The sequence below is a fragment of the Hemitrygon akajei genome, chromosome 19 (genome assembly GCF_048418815.1).
Source record: "Hemitrygon akajei chromosome 19, sHemAka1.3, whole genome shotgun sequence".
NCBI lineage: Eukaryota > Metazoa > Chordata > Chondrichthyes > Myliobatiformes > Dasyatidae > Hemitrygon > Hemitrygon akajei.
In genome coordinates this window covers 14,133,249-14,150,567 of record NC_133142.1, presented here as the reverse complement: position 1 = coordinate 14,150,567, position 17,319 = coordinate 14,133,249, and the positions used below count along the sequence as shown (strand labels likewise).

Here is a 17,319-nt window from a genome sequence, read left to right as displayed (position 1 = left end):
GAGCCAAAGCACAGATTTTACCTGCCAGTGGCTCTCTGGTTCTTCCATTTAAATAACCTACTAATTAAGTAGGTGATAGGGTGGAGTTATGTCTCTACCAAAGGAGGTATAAAGTGCTCCTTCCCTCCACTTACCTGCAGGTCATCCTTGAGGAAGGAGTAGCACCTACTTAGCAACGCTCCCCCCCCCCCACCTGATCAGGGTCACATGGAGCCACAGGGGCAGATGGTGGATGGTCATGCATATCACAAGTGCTGGAAATGCGACCACTGACGTCAGGCAGACAACCTCTGAAGAGTAGTGATAATGGCTGGGGTCACCCGGCTTGTGAAGACACTGCCCAGAAGAAGGCAATGGCAAACCACTTCTGTACAAAAATTTCCCAAGATCTATCATGGTTATGGAAAAACCATGATCACCCATGTCATATGACACAGCACATAATGAAGGAACGAACTAATTAAGACTCAATTAAAACCATCAACAAGGACAAAATACTTACATGTCCAAGAATCATAACAGAATAGCTAGTCACAATCAAGAGTAACAAAAGAACCCTGTCAGAGAAAATTCCTAACTGACCAAGAATCTTAATGAGAATTAATGGATTCACTTGTCAGGAACTTATTATGAACAATTTATAAAAATTATACTGAATTATGCTCCTCTGTGGCTAGGCTTTCAGTGCTAATAACGATAACCCTGTAAAAAAATGATTAATTGCCTGTCATTTTGATTTTATTGTGCATTCAGTAAACATTACTTACGATATTTGTTTCATCAGTTCTCTAACCTAATAATAGGGCTATAATATCTTCTGTTCATTACTTGAAGATCGAAAGTGGGAACTGACAAATAATGTTTGAGCTTGTCTGTCCTACCTGAGGATCTGACAGACGTGAGATGTCCGGATAAAGGTAAAACTTGATTCCCTCCGCAGCTCCAGGAAGGGTCACTCCCCGAATCAACAAAACCAGCAGCATCAGATAGGGGAATGTCGCTGTTACGTACACCACCTAGAAACAGAAGGTACAACACATGAGCTCTGTGCATTTGCACCACTGTCCAGAAAGAGCAAAACGGACCGACATTCTGGGCAAGGCTCTCGGCACGGTAGCATAGTGGTTAGCACAACGCTTTACAGTCCCAGGGACCCGGGTTCAATTCCACCCGCTGCCTGTAAGGAGTTTGTATGTTCTCCCCATTTCCATGTGGGTTTCCTCCCACAGTCCAAAGACGTACCCGTTGACAGGTTAATTGGCCATTGTAAATTGTCCCGTAATTAGGCTAGGATTAAATTGTAGGATTGCTGGGCAGCACAGCTCAAAGGCCCGGAAGGGGCCTTCTCAATGCTGTATATCAATTAAAAAATAAAGATCTTGAGTCCCCATTGCTCTCTGCCTGAGTAGGATGAACAATTGAACTGTCTACACTTGACAGGTGCCCCTTTAGGTAGAGTGAGCTCTCTACTCTGAGTGGGCCTCAGTTTGTAGATCCTAATGCCCAAAAAGGTCCTGACAGCCTTCAACAGCTTGCTGTTTGTCACAGATGTTTTAACGTATCTCTGATAGACTTGAAAGCTCTTAGATTTAATTAATTGAAAGTAAGAAAAGAAAGTAAAATGAATAATAACATGCTTAAATATAGATAACACACTTATATGTACCTACTAAACCTTTTCCACAGAGCTGGCAACACCATTCAAACTAATGGAGACTTCATGATTATGCCATTTCTGCCTGCCCTGAAGGTGAAAGATGGGGGCAAAATGTGCCAGGGTTTCCCCACCATCCCTTCAAGTAATCATTGCTCCATCACTGAACTCAATGGTGAGTCCAGCAGTAGAACAGCCTGGCTCATCAAACAATATGTGGAAGGACTTTAGCAGGTCATGTGGGGAGGAAAGAAATTGTTGCAGCTTGGAGTCGAGACCCTGCACCAGGACAAATACTGCACGATCTGCCCATTTCCTCCAGCTCAATGGGTGTTGCTTCAGGTCCCAGCATCTGCAGTCTCCTGAGTCGCGTGGTCAGTCAGATACAATCTTCTGCAAGTCTTGGATTTCTGCACTTGATATTAAGACCATAAAACGTAGGAGCAGAATTAGGCCATTCATCCAACTGAGTCTGCTCTGCCATTTTATCATGGCTGATCCATTTCCCTCTCAAACCCATTCACCTGCCTTCTCCCTGTAACCTTTCATGCTCTAACTTATAAGGAACCTATCAACCTCTGCCCTAAATATACCCAATGACCTGGCTTCCTCAGCTGCCTGTGTCCATTAGACCATAAGATATAGAAGCAGAATTAGACCATTCAGCCCATCAAGCCTGCTCCACCCTTTCATCATGGCTGATCCCGGGATCCCATTCAACCCCATACATCTGCCCCCTCACCATATCCTTTCATGCCCCAACCAATCAGGAATCTGTCAAATTCCACTTTAAATATACCCACGGACTTGGACTCAATAGCAGTCCGTGGCAGAGCATTCCACAGATCCGCCAGTCTTCGGCCAGAAAAAAAATTCCTCCTTACTTCTGTTCTAAAAGGTCACCCATGAAATTTAAGGTTGTGCTCTCTAGTTCTGGATACACTCACTAGAGGAAACATCTTCTCCACGTTCAGCTTCTCTAGTTCTTTCAACATTCAGTAGGTTTCAATGAGATCCTCACACACTCTTCTAAATTCCAGTGAGTACAGGCCCAAAGCTGCCAAATGCTCCTCATATATTAACAACAACACACAGAAAATGCTGGTAGAACACAGCAGGCTAGGCAGCATAGTCTTACTATCTTTCCTTTCGGTTAGTCCTGACGAAGGGTCTCGGCCCGAAACGTCGACATCGCTTCTCCCTATAGATGCTGCCTAGCCTGCTGAGTTCTACCAGCATTTTGTGTGTGTTGTTGTTTGAATTTCCAGCATCTGCAGATTTCCTCATGTTTGCTCATATATTAACCCCTTCATTCACAGAATTTTCCTTGTGAACCTTCTCTAGACACGCTCCAATCATAATACATCCTCTCTGAGATAAGGGGCCTAAAATGTTGACAAGTTTGTGACAATTTTTTCAGAATTGTGTTAAAGAATTCCACAGATTCACTATCCTCTGGCTAAAGAAATGCCTCTTCATCTCTGTTCTAAAGGGATGTCCTTCTATTCTGAGGCTGTACCCTCTGGTCCTAAACTCACCCACTATAGGAAAATTCTCTCCACATCCTCTCTACCTAGCCCTTACCACCTTCAATAAGTTTCAGTGAGATCCCCCTTCATTCTCCTAAGCTCCAGCGAGTACAGGCCCAGAGCAATCAAACACTCCTCAGACATTAACCATTTCATTTCTGGAATCATTCTTGTGAAAATCCTCTGGACCCTCTCCAATGCCAGCACATCATTTCAGCACACCTTTGGGCCACAAGAGTTGCAAAACTGCTGACAATACTCAATGTGGTCTGGCCAATGTCTTATAAAGCTTCAGTATTACATAAAGATGAGAAAATCTGATCAGTCCTGATGAAGTGTCTCAGCCCAAAATGTTGACTCTATCCTTTTCCATAGATGCTCCCTGGCCTTCTGAGTTCCTCCAGCATTTTGTGTGTATTGCTCAGTGTTGCATACTTGATTTCATATTCTAGTCCACTTGAAATGAATACTAACATTGCATTTGCCTTCCTTACCACTGATTCACCCTGCAAGTTAGGCTCACACCTCTGATTTCTGAAGTTTCTCCCTGTTTAGAAAGTAGTCCATGCCTTTATTCCTTCTACCAAAGTGCATGACCAAGCACTTCTCTACACTATATTTTATCTGCCACTTTTTTGCCCCTTCTCTCAAACTTAGTCCTTCAGAAGATGTAGAACATAAAACTATATGGCACAATACAGGGCTCTCAGTCCAGGATGTTCTGCCAACCTGAGCCATGATCTAACTTTTCCCTCCTATGCAGCCCTTAACCCAAAGGTTCATTTATTATTGAAGTGTGTATCCATATACAACTCTGAGATTCGTCTTCTCCAGATAGGCACGAAACAAAGAAAGAACATCAAAATTGTTCAGAGAAAACCATCAAGCCCACCCCCCGCACAAACGCGAACGGCATCCTGATCGTCAACCCCTAAACTCCCTTTCACCCACGCAAAACGGAAAAAGAACATCGACCCCAATCTCCCTCCCCTCGCACTTTTTCTGCATCCACATGCCTATCTAGCAGTCTACTAAATGACCCTACTGTATCAGCCTCTACCTCGACTCTCAGCAGTGCATTCCAGGGACTCACAACTGACATCTCCCTAAACTTTCCTGCACTCAACTCAAACTGGTGTCCTCTGGTACTGGCAGCATGTTTCCAAAATTTGCCAAATAATAACGTTTAGTAATAGCAATATCAGTGCTTTCTTAAACATTATGAATGTTGGTGACTGCTGCTCAATCTCACTTGCTCAGAAGGTAAACAAGTGCAAGTACGGATCTGATTCATTAAGGTATTGATTGCTTTAGAAGATTTAAAAAGTGTAAAACTTCATTAAAAGCCCTTAAGACATTGGAGCAGAATTAGACCATTCGGCCCGCCAAGTTTCCTCCACAATTCGATCATGGTTGACTTATTTCTCCTCTCAAACCTATTCTCCTGCCTTCTTGATGCACTTACTAATCAAGAATGAGGTGCTTATGGAGTAAACGAAATGCAAGAGGACATTTAAGAAAGAACTTTGGAGGGTTAAAAGAAGGCATGAAGTTGCTCTATCATCCAAAATGAAGGAGAATCCTAAGGGATTCTACGGATCTGTTAAGAACAAAATGATTGCAATGGACAAAATTGGTCCTCTGGTAGATCAGAATGGTAATCCATGTATGAAGCCAAAAGAGATTGGGATGATCTTCTTTGCATCTGTGGTTACACAGGAGATGGTCACAGAGGCTACAGAAGTGAGGCAAAGAGGCATCAACTTCATGGGCCCTGTACAGAGGAGGAGGTAATTGCTACCCTGAGGCAAATCAGGGTGGATAAAACCCGAGGGTGTTCCCTCAGACTCAACAGGAGGCAAATACGGAAATTGCTGGGGCTTTAGTAGAGATACTTAAATCATCCTTAATGACAAGAGAGGTAAGAGCGGATTGGAGGACAGCCAAGAGATTTGATCAAAATTATGAGAGGTATAGATAGGGTAAATGCAGGCAGGCTTTTTCCACTGAAGTTGAGTGGGTCTATAACCAGAGGTTGTGGGTTAAGGGTGAAAGGTGAAAAGTTTAAGGGGAACATGAGAGGTTAACTTCTTTACTCAGTGGGTCACGAGAGTGTGGAATGAACTGCCAGCACAAGTGGTGCATGCAAGCTTGGATACAATGTTTAAGAGAGTTTTGGATAGGTACATGGATGATAGGAGTATGGAGGGCTATGGTCCCAGTGCAGGTTGATGGGAGTAGGCAGTTTAAGTGGTTTTGGCATGGACTAGATGGGCTGAAGGGTCTGTTTCTGTGCTGTACCTCAATGATTCTATGACTCTAAGAACATATCAACCAGCTCTATAAATATACCCAATGACATGGCCTTCACAGCTGCCTGTGGCAATGAATTCCACAGATTCACCACCTTCTGGCTAAGGAAATTCCTCCTCATCTCTGTCCTAAAGCAACGTCCTTATAAACGGAGGCTGTTTCCTCTGGTCCTAGGCTCTCCTGTGATTAAATCATGATTAAAACTGGCTTATGCAAAATGTTCTTCAGCAGCAAACATAGATTATATATTCTTAATGAAGAGTTTACAATGAGTTTGTAATCATGGTTAATATATTTAATACTGATAGAGATTAAACAAGAAAGTGAACACAGTGATATAATTTATTAAACTGCCTTCTGGCACCATATATCAAGTCACACTGCTCGATGTTGTACAAAATAAAATGTACCTCTTAGTTAAATGATAAACAGGTTTTGGACTATTGATTACCAAGTTCAACAACCCAATGACAATATCCAAGTGCAGCACAATTAATCTGTTTCAGATAACAAACTGTTGGCTTGCAATTCGTTTTATGACAGCTTTGCTCCAACTAATAGGTTATTAATTATTAATTTTAATGACTTTTAGATCAATTGGCAGCTATGTTTAGAAAATACAGAGATCATTCGAATAACCAACTATTGTGATAGTTGCTGAATTTCAAAAAAGATACAGCAAATGTAATGGAAATGTAGCTAAAGTTCAAAAGTTCACAGTAAATTTTATTATCAAAGTCCATTTACAGCACCACATACTATATATTATATTATATTTTTATATTTTGTTTTCTAAATTATTTTCTTTTTCGGTTAATCCAGTTACCCCATACATCCTTTTATTTTTACACCCGATTTAATGTTGGCTTTATACGCTCCAATTTACTCTTCTTCTGAAAAATGCATTGCTGATTCATTGTTCACCCAGATGCCCTGTTACCCTGTTATCAGGTCCCACTTCCCTCAAACCACCCTCAAAACTAAATCTGTCTACTCCAGCAAAACTTTCCAGCCACGAGTTTTTTATAGCTTCTGTGCAGAATACCGACAGCGAAGTGCCAACTAGTGCAGAATTATCGGCACCGTCATTTATTTTGTAGTTCTATTTGAACACACATTTCTCATTTACTCTGCTGGAAATAATCCACCAGGACATAAGAGCAAATTCAAAGGGCTACTCCCTGTAAAGAACAAATGACCAAATAACCGATCTAATGAGGTGAATTCTTGTTAATTGGAACACATCAGGGCCAGTACATTTTGACCCAATTAGCTGAAGTTTTGTGGAAACAGTTAAAAACATATAAAAAGACAAACCAATGGATAACTGAGTAAAAAAGTACTGTATATGTTTAAAATCAAATACAGAATAAATTAGAATACTGTCAATGCCACCACAGTACTAAAAATTATGTACTAGTTCCTAATAGTTATTGACGGAGGAGTTCATCCAGTGTATGCTGCTGTGTACTTTTCATTGACCATAAATGAACAAAATCAGTGCAGACAGTTGCGCAGATAACAGACTGCCTACATACAATAATTTCAATGGCTGCATCAGCCAGATCTTCATTTTCATTGTAACATTCAAGATAATTGTCGATAATTTCAAATTCTTTATAGTTCCTAAATTGCTGAAGTTGTGAAATCATTTCATTTTCACTCCCAGCCATTACTGGCATCTCCAAGTCCGATTGCTTGAAAGCGCAGTGAGCAAAACAATTCTGAATTGTCTTCCTGCTTATTTCTCGCCAAATATCAGTGACAAAAATCACTGCTCTTTGAACACAAACACACGCAACTGATGCTATCTAAGAACTGTTCACTTTAAGCACGGTGTAGTATTTAATGGCCACACAAGTGCATGTCACTGACGTGAATTAGAAGCTGTTTGATAACAGTCTCTAGTCCCAATTAAGTGGCATAGTGTCCCAAATAAATGAAGGGAATCGCGGCTATTTTCTCAGTTCGTTTTTGTTCTTTAAGAGTTGTCCCAAATAAGTAGCTGCCCTGATTATCCCATGACCCACTAACTGGAATCCTCCGTATTTACAAAGGGAACTTGTATCTCTCTAAGTTTACTTCAAAAGAATAGGTTAGTGCAGTGGAATGGTGAAGTGCTATCAACTCAGCTTCAGTGCTGAACAATAATGTTACATTGAATCAAAATCCAGATGGTTGCTTTTATTATGGTTCAAACTTGAAGTGAATCCTCAGAGATGCTCTTCTACACACCTCTGTTGTAATGTGTGTTATTTGAGTTACTGTCATTTCATCGTTATGTGCCCGCCATTCCCTTTTACAATTTAAGGTGGTTCATAGGGCTTTCATGTCTAAAGATAAGCTATCTCGTTTTTATTCAGATATATCTCCTTTCTGTGATAGAAGTAATAATGGAGAAGCTTCATTAATTCACATGTCTTGGTCATGTCCGAGCCTTGAAAGATACTGGAAGGAAGTATTCCAAACTTTCTCGGTACTTTTCAAGGTAAATTTTAAGCCTAACCCTTTGACCGCATTATTTGGTATTGTTGGAGGAAAAGACTTTATTTTGGAGACACCTGATTTACATATTTTGGCTTTTACTTCTCTTATAGCTAGGAGGGCGCTCTTGCTTAAATGGAAGGATGCTGTTCCGCCTGCTCATGCTCAATGGTTACGGGATGTTATGTCATGCTTAAATTTAGAGACGATCCGTCAGTTTTTGAATCTAGCCAAGATTTTTATACATTGTGGGGACCATTTTTGAGTTATTTTCAAAACCTTTGATTCGTTGTAAAAGTATAGATGGTGACTAATAATATATTTTATTATATGATAAGGGTTTTTTTTTCTTTTTTTCCTTGCTTTTCCTAACAGCTCTGACTTAGGTAGTGGGTTTAGATATTTTTTCCTGTATAACAAAATTACTATATTTCAATATTACGATTTAATTTAATTTTTATGAATACAGGGTTTTGTGATTGTAACTGTATTTTAATACAATATATTTGATACTATTTCATTTTTTTTTCTTTTGACTTACAATATATATCTTCTTGTACTCTGTATTCCTTTATGCAGAAACTAATAAAAATATTGAAAGAAATACTGTCACTTTCCTGTCAGCTTGAACCAGTCTGACCATTTTCCTCTGACCTCTCTCATTAACAAGGCATTTTCGCTCACAGAATTACAGCTCACTGAATATTTTTTATTTGGTTTTTTTGCACCATTCTCTGTAAACTCTAGGGACATTTGCGCATAAAAATCCCATGTGATCAGCAGTTTCTAAGATATTCAAACCACCTCGTCTGGCACCAACAATCACTTAGATCACATTTATTCCCTATTCTGATGTTTTCTCTTAACAACATCTGAACCTTTTGACTACGCCTGCACTGACGCATTGAGTTGCTGCTACTTGACTGGCTGGTATTTGCATTAATGAGCAGGTGTACCTAATAAAGTGGCCAATGAGTGTATGTTTCTATAGTCATCGGTTTATATGGAAACTTTCAATGAATTGTATTATATTTGATTCTATGCCTCTGCAGTTCCTTTGTCTGCAAAGATGGAAGTGTGAATCAGTACATGTTCACAGATTCCTTAGGTAAACTGCTTCAGAGCAGTTTGCAATACAAAAAGAAATCATGCACTGAAGTCCCTTCGTAAGTGTTTTACCTGCCTTATTTGCTGGTACAGGTTGACTCTGTCTGACCTGTACTATCACGAACATCCAACAAAATGGCTGCAACCGTGAGCCTTTCACTTCATTCTTGACTTCTAAAGAGCCCTTCCAGTTTACCTGCACTGCACGTTCTATGTAGATTTTACACTTTATTCTGACTGACTCACTGCACGTTACATCTGCTGGAGTTGGGGCAGCGATGGAGGTCCTCCATCCCTCTCTGTCCTTGGCCATCTCGGTGGTTCTCAGGGCTTCCTTCAGCATGCCAGTAGCTTCCTCGTGGTTTTCACGAGCCTCAGCCACGTATGTCCCGGATGGAGACTCCAGAATACCATTGCATGTAGGTTTTCTTCACTGCTGTTTCTCTAACAGTTTGTTTGACCAGTTGGGGTTGTTAGCCCTGAACTTTATTCTGCATTGTTCTTTTCTCACCTTGTCTTACATCAATACACTGAGTGACAATTTGATCTCTATCAGCAAGACAAACTCTTCACAGTATCTTTGTACATGTAACAATAATAAACCAATACCAACACCATCTCCAGATCTAACAGCCAGGAACTTGTTTCAACTCCAGCTAAGCTGCTTCAAAATTACAACATGAACAAAGTGTAAATTTTCCTCCATATATATCCAGTTAATAAAAGCCTCATCACTAACCTAGACTTTAAGAAAAAGAAGCCAGGAATTGTCTGCATTTTGTAAATATGCTTTCAAAGCTGTGCTACCACATCGGTACATGTGTGGCATTTCCCAGGAGATGGAATGAGGAATAGGTAATCATCGAAACATCGCGAAATGCATTGTATTTCAATGACCAACACATCCCAGGACGTGATAGGGACAGCCCACAAACTGTTGCCATGTTCCTGGCTCCAACACAGCATGCCCACAACCTACTAACCCTAACCCATTTGTCTTCTGAATGAGGACACAACCAGAGGAAATTCACATGTTCACAGGGAGAATGTACAAACTCCTTCCAGACAGAAGCCAGAATTGAATCACGATCGATTTTACAAAATTTCTAACAAGACAGCACTGGAAGATTAGGTGAAAACATGTTGTATCTTCAACTGGGACTTCAATTTACAATCTACTGACTCAGAGGGAAGAGGGCTGTTGCTGAGCTATAGCTGAACCACACCAGGAAAGCCAAGTTGAAGACGGCCAGCTCTGTGCTAAAATGGAAGAAGAACGAGCAGAGTGTTGCGAAGGCCTTTGGCATGTTTTCATTCTGGTTTTCTGCCGGACCAGAAAAGTAACCTTAATTATTATTGAAGACAACTGTATAAACCCTGCAGCCCATCAAAAGGCAGATGAATTACTACTCATTCCTGGTTTTCCCTTGTGAATGGAATGAACACACACTGCTCATGTATCCCCCGGCCTTGAATGGCAGCTATGTGTTTTTATAGCTGTTGGGTAAATTCAGAAATGTTTCTTCACTGCTGCACCATTCTAAGAGAATTTAACTTTTCAGCCTCAGCCCAGCTGGCCAAATACTCAGAATAATGGATCAACTCAAGAGGAACAAATAGCTGCAGCAGTGCCTTCTGCCTGCTGTACCCCATACAATAATGTCATAGTCACTGTGCAGGTAAGCAGGTGTCTGAATACCATTTCTAGCTACGGAACTCCAGTGAGACTGATAGCAAAAGATTTCAAAACTGATAATACATCCGTACCACTTTGCTCCACTGACCACTTAAAGCTACTTCCAAGTTTGTGCTAAGCTGATTATGAGGCAGGAAAACATCTTTGAATTAGCTAACAGATTTGAACTACTTATAGGTAAAATAACACTCTGATGACCTATTTGCATGCAAGGGAGCTTATGGTTCACCCTCGCTGAGAAACGTAACTATATAACCATGGGTGATTGTCTTAAACGTTTCACTTGTGATTGCAAGACTCTTCTGGACAGTGTTAATGTAAGATGGCAAAGGCCTGCTTCCTGAGTTTGGTGGTGTGACAGACAACATGGGAGCCACGTAGCCTTGCTTGTAGCTAGGACTGGGCCCCAAGCCACGGGCTTGCTTACTACTGCAGATCAGGTGAGGAGACGCTGGAGGCAGTGCAGCATGGCATCTGTGCTCGGCTGGGTGCTGTCCTCCCATGTTCGATCGGTAAAATGACAGGCTAGATTGCCTGCGTCTGTGCATTGCCAGTAAACTGTACCATCAATATGTCACTTAGGGTCTTGGACTATTTTGATGGTAATATGTTTTCTTTGCTCATTATTTTGAGTCTTGCACCTTGACCCCAGAGGAACGCTGTTTCGTTTGGTTGTATCCATGTATGGCCGAATGATAATTAAACTTGAATTGATTTGAACACAGCCTCTTACTCTAATTCCAGTATGCTAAACATTAATGGCAAACGCCGCGATAAAAAAATCCAAAAAATATACAAACGTCTAAATTAAAAGCCATGCAAGATAATAATTGAGTGACGATGGACAGCAGAGAATTAAATGAGAGTTCATTTTCTCATGCGATAGTGTTCTTTAAGCTTCTGGCAAATTTTACTCTGTATGGTTCTGGCTTCATCATATTTAATTATTTATCAGCACTGCATGCTTGGCATGAAACTTATGAGAAATTATTTATCAACAAAACACTGCACATCAGTTGACTTCATTACTTTAGAGTAACTCAACTATGTAATTGAATAAAGCTCTTTCCTTTCCACACAATTACTTAACAGTACGTCGATTGAGAGGAAAAATTAGACACTGCAGGACCAAACCAGAGATGTACGAAAGTAACAAACACTTATCTGTGAGTGTTTTCTTTTCTGTTTTGCAAACTAATAATGTGAGAATTATTTGTAAGGATTATAAAGTTGCTAATGACATTTCATTAGACTGCCAACATCTTCCACTTTAGATTAAAATAGACTAAACTTACTCCAGCTTCCATGCAAACCTTTACACCATCCACCCCTCAGCTTTACAGTGGCAGCAATCACCAATCGGGGTTCGATTCCCGCCACCATCCTGTAAGAGTTTGGACATTCCCTCCGTGTTTGGTTTCCTCCCACAGTCCAAAGACATACGGTGAGGGTTAGTGAGTCGCGGGCAGGCTACGTTGGCACTGGATGCCTGGTGATATTTGCGGGCTGCCCACAGTACAATCCTGACTGATTGGATTTGATGCAGATGATGCATTTCACTGCATGCTTCAATGTTTCGCTGTGCACAGGAAGTCAGAAATCACCTGCTAAGTGAGTACTTTGTCAAGGAATGGTGCTGCCACGGATATTAGAGTGTGAGATGGTTAATGGGGAGGTGGAGCACAGCAGCAGCAGTCCAGGTTTCTTCTGATATCACAAAGCACCCCTCAAGGCCGGCTCAAGACCTGAGATAATCCATGGCAGGAGATGCAGGGCACCTCCAGTGGAACAGTGTGTGAAGGAGCATATGTGGCTACAGTTCCTGATTAACCGCACTGCACAGCTGGGATGGCAGATAGATCCACCACAGAGCATCCTCAGTGCTGAGGACATTGCGGAGTGAACATTTAGCGAGGTGGCCATCCACACTGAGTGTGAAGTCACAGAGCACTTGTGGTGAACTAGATATACCTGTCTGACTGCTCCTGTGGCTCCTCCCAAGACCCTGCTGACTACCCCTGTGGCTCCTCCCACAGACCCCTGTATAAAGGCGACTGTGGCCTGCTGCTCTCCCTCATTTTCCCCAGGATGTAGTGTTGTCCTTCAGTCAATAAAAGCCGATATCTCACTTCCTAAGTCTCGGCGTGAGTTATTGATGGTGCATCAGCACTACTGCACAGAAACACCTAGCCTTACTCAACCCAGTCCAATCGACCTGCATCTGGACCACAGCCCTCCATACCTCTCCCACCCATGCACGTATCAAAACTTCTCTTAAATGTTGGGATCCAGCCCACTTCTGCTGGCAGCTCGTGCCGCACTCTCAGCACCCTCTAAGTCAGGGATGCCCAACCTTTTCTATGCCATGGACCCCTACCGTTAACTGATCCACGGACCCCAGGTTAGGAACCACTGATCTGAGGAGGTTTTTCCGCATGTTTCTCTTAAACATCTCACCTTTCACCCTTAACCCATGACCTCTAGCTCTTGTCTCACTGAACCTCAGTGGAAAAAGCCTGCTTGCATTTTCCCTATCTATGCCCCTCATAATTTTTACACCTCCATCAAAACTCCACTCATTTTCCTATGCTCCGGGGAATAAAGTCCTAATCTATTCAACCAAGTTCTATAACTCAGGTCTTCATGTCACAGAAACATCCTTGTAAATTTTTGGTATCTTTCCTGTAGGCAGGTGACTGGAGCTGTACACAGCACTCCAAATTAAGCCTCACCAACTTCAGCAAAACATGCAAACTCACGTACTTGGATCTTTGATTTATGAAGACCAATGTGCCTACAGCTCTCTTTATGACCCTATCCACCTTTGATGCCACTTTCAAGGAATACATTGGTATTACCAGGTGACCACTAGACGAAGCAGCAGGGACAAGCAGGACATCCCGAGCGACCTTCCTCCTCTCAGAGAGATATGCCACGCTGGAGAAGGGCTGATATACTCCACGGGGAAAGCAGCAAAGGCCGACTCTGTGGCCAAGCTGGCTTGGCAGCATAGGAAGTGGGGTAAAAGCTGAAACCAGGAGACTGGTGGGGGATTCAATCATAAGAAAAGTCAGAATGATATGGAGCTTAAATTGCTAGAAATTTTTTTTTAAACACAGCTGCGTGGAGAAAAAGGAGCACACCTTTAATTGACTAGCTGTTCAATTATTATCTGGCATTACATTTAATTAGCTGATATGGAGAGCAAGGAAGGAGATTTCTGGGGCCTTGACAGGAGTTTTAAATTCTTTGCCGGCTATTGGTAAGGTGCCGGATGACTGGAGCGGAGCTACTGTGATACTTTTATTCAAGAAGTGCAGCAGGGTTAGGCCAAATAAGATGGTGAGTTAATTAACATTTTTCAAGACGAAGTTTGATTTTTGACAGGTCTAGGTGTCACCGAACAGGGGTCAGAAACAGACTATGTAGATGACAGTCAGTCAGACACTCACTGAATCACCAAGTATGTTAGAAAGGCTGGGAGATCCATAAGGGTGGCCTGATGGAGCAGAATTTAGAGTTGCTGCCTTGCAGCTGCACCAACCAGACATGAGGTCTTAGTAGAGTTCACACATTCTCCCTGTGACTGCATTGAAAACCAGCAGGAATTCTGATATCCTTCCATATCCCAATGACGTGCTGGTGGGTTAACTAGCTGTACATTACTTTTTAAGTGCAGAAAAGAATCAAAGGGGACTTGATGCTGATGTGAGGCCAAGACTATGCTGCAGAGCTACAGAGAAATAGGAAAGGGCAGGGGGCAGATGGTGTTGCTATACTAAGGGCCAGAATGGACCCGATAGCCCAGTGATGACTTTCTGTAAGGTGGTGATCCCAGTCCAACCCACGCATTCTTCCAACCAGCCTGCTTTGCAAAGCTAGACTGAAAGGCTGGCAAATCTTAAGCAACACTCACAAAATGCTGGAGGAACTCAGCAGGTCAGGCAGCGCCTACGGAAAAGAGTAAACAGTCGGCGTCTTGGACTGAGACCCTTCATCAGAATCAGGTTTAATATCACCAGCGTATGTCGTGAAATTTATTAATTTGATGGCAGCATTACAATGAAATACATGATAACTATAGAAAAAAACTGAATTACATTAGGTATATGCATTTGTATTAAGTAGTTAAGTTAAAATAAGTAGTGCAAAAACAGAAGTAAATTTTTAAAAAAGTAGTGAGGTAGTGTTCATGGGTTCATGTCTATTCAGAAATCGAATGGCAGAGGGGAAGAAATTGTTCCTAAATCACTGACTGTGTGCCTTCAGGCTTCTGTACCTCTTTACTGATGGTAACAGTGAGAAGAGGGCATGTTCTGGGTGACGGGGTACTTATTGACGGATGCCGCCTTTTTGAGGCACCACTCCTTGAAGATGTCTTGGATACTAAGGAGGCTGGTACCCGTGATGGAGCTGACTAATTTCACAACTTTCTGCAACCTACTTCGATCCTGTGCAGTAGCCCCACTCCCCCCGTACCAGACAGTGATGCAGCCAGTCAGAATTCCAACTCCTGCTTGGCAAATCTTTATACAGTTTACGACATTTCAACAAAATTCAGACATGGGTTCCAGCTTTGTACCAAGACATTCACATTTTGCACAGTCTCAGCTATATTACAATACTGCCATACAGTTATGGGTGCAGAGAATTGTAAGCTTAGTCGGCTCCATCATGGGAACTAGGATCTGCGGTATCCAGGACATCGTCCAGGAGTGATTCCTCAAAAAGGCAGCATCCATCATTAAGGACCTCCATCACCCACGTATTGCCTCATTCTCATTGCTACCATAAGGAAGGAGGTACAGGAGCCTGAAGGAACACATTCAAGATTCAGGAACAGCTTCTTCCCCTCTGTCATCCAATTTCTGAATGGACGTTGAACCCATGAACACTACCTTACTACTTCTTTATTTCTATTTTTAAACTAATTTAATTTATCTATTAAAAAAATATATATCCACTTACTGTCATTCATGCTTTTTTCTATTATGTATTGCATTGTACTGCTGACGCAATGACAGCAAATTTCATGACATGTGCCGGTGATATTAAACCTGACTCTGATTCTGAATACTTTGATTTGTCACTGTTAATTAGGTCCCTAGTTGGCCGGCTAGCCAGCTGACAGTGTTGTGTGATTGAGTACTGGCCGCCTGTCTCATGCCACTGTGACTACATCTATAATGCGTCTACTTCATGGGACATATAACTAACACGTTACAGATACTCAACTACTACTAAAATCTTAAATTTGGCATTTTGAATGAAATTCACTTCGGGAGTGCTTCCTGGAGTGCATACGTCACAAAAAACCAGGTCTTATAGTGAGTATGCCTTATGTAGGGATCTCTGTTCCATGTCTGTAATTCTAAACCATTCACCAACAGAGCAATCTTACTTGAATTCAGCAGGTTGTACTATTTGGAATGAGCATACCAACGGAAGATGAAATATTGCTTCTAAAAGCTGATGAGAGATAGAAACATAGAAAACCTACAGCACAATACAGGCCCTTTGGCTCACAAAGCTGTGCCAATCATGTCCTTACCTTAGAACTTCCTAGGCTTACCTATAGCCCTCCATTTTTCTAAACTCCATGTAAAGATGATAACTTTCAAAAAAACGGCTCTGGACGAGCAGCAGGAGAATGATTTTTGTGACAAAAAGTAAGGACGTTGTCTGGATTAGAGAGCGTACCTTATGAGAAGAGCTTGTGTGAACTTGGCCTTTTCTCCTTGGAGTGATGGAGGATAAGCAGTGACCTGAGAGAGGTGTATAAGATGATAAGAAGCATTGGTCATGTGGATAGCCAGAGGTTTATTCCCAGGGCTGAAATAGCTAACATGAGAGGGCATAGTTTTAAGGTGCTTGGAAGTAGGTACAAGGGGAATGTAAGAGGTAAGTTTTTCACACAGAGAGTGGTGGGTGTGTGGAATGCACTGCCAGCGATGGTGGGAGAGGCAGATACAATATGGTTTTTAAAAGACTCTTAGATAGGTACGTGGAGCTTAGAAAAATAGAGGGATATGCATTAGCAAAATCCTAGGCCGCTTCTAGAGTAGGTTACATGATCAGCACAACATTGTGGGCTGAAGGGCCTGTAATGTGCTGTAGATTTCTGTTCTATGTTCTATGTAAAAAGCAAGAAAAGAATGTGAAGACCCTGACAAAATTGGGCTGTAAGTTTTTATTTTATAGCTATCCCTTGTTGTGTACAAGGATCAGCTGTCAGGGAGAGAAATACTAATGGTGGGCTACAGCTCACATGCATCCATCACAGCTTCTGGAACATTCTGTCAGGTCGAATCAGGGCCTTATAGCGTTGATATAACAATGCAATAGATACTGATGGAATTTCAAGTTGCTGTAACCAGTTTCTTGCAGTAGTTCAGCTCAACCATACAAACATGTATTATTAAACATTGTGCTAAAGCTTCCTCACTTGTGCCTGCTAGCACAGCAGAGAGCCTCATTCTGAACTCCTCATTGGCCACCTGTAGCATGATTTCAAGAGCATTGCAACACAGACGTCG

The 17,319-nt window shown here is 41.8% G+C and overlaps 1 protein-coding gene across 1 annotated transcript in view; it reads right to left on the bottom strand.

Moving 5' to 3' along the window:
• slc6a11b (solute carrier family 6 member 11b) overlaps positions 1-17,319 on the bottom strand; it is a 202,808-nt gene that overhangs the window by 121,477 nt on the left and 64,012 nt on the right. The window contains exon 7 of the mRNA XM_073072100.1: positions 882-1,016. Within this exon, the coding sequence (XP_072928201.1) occupies positions 882-1,016 (135 nt within the window). The remainder of the gene's footprint in view (positions 1-881; positions 1,017-17,319) is intronic.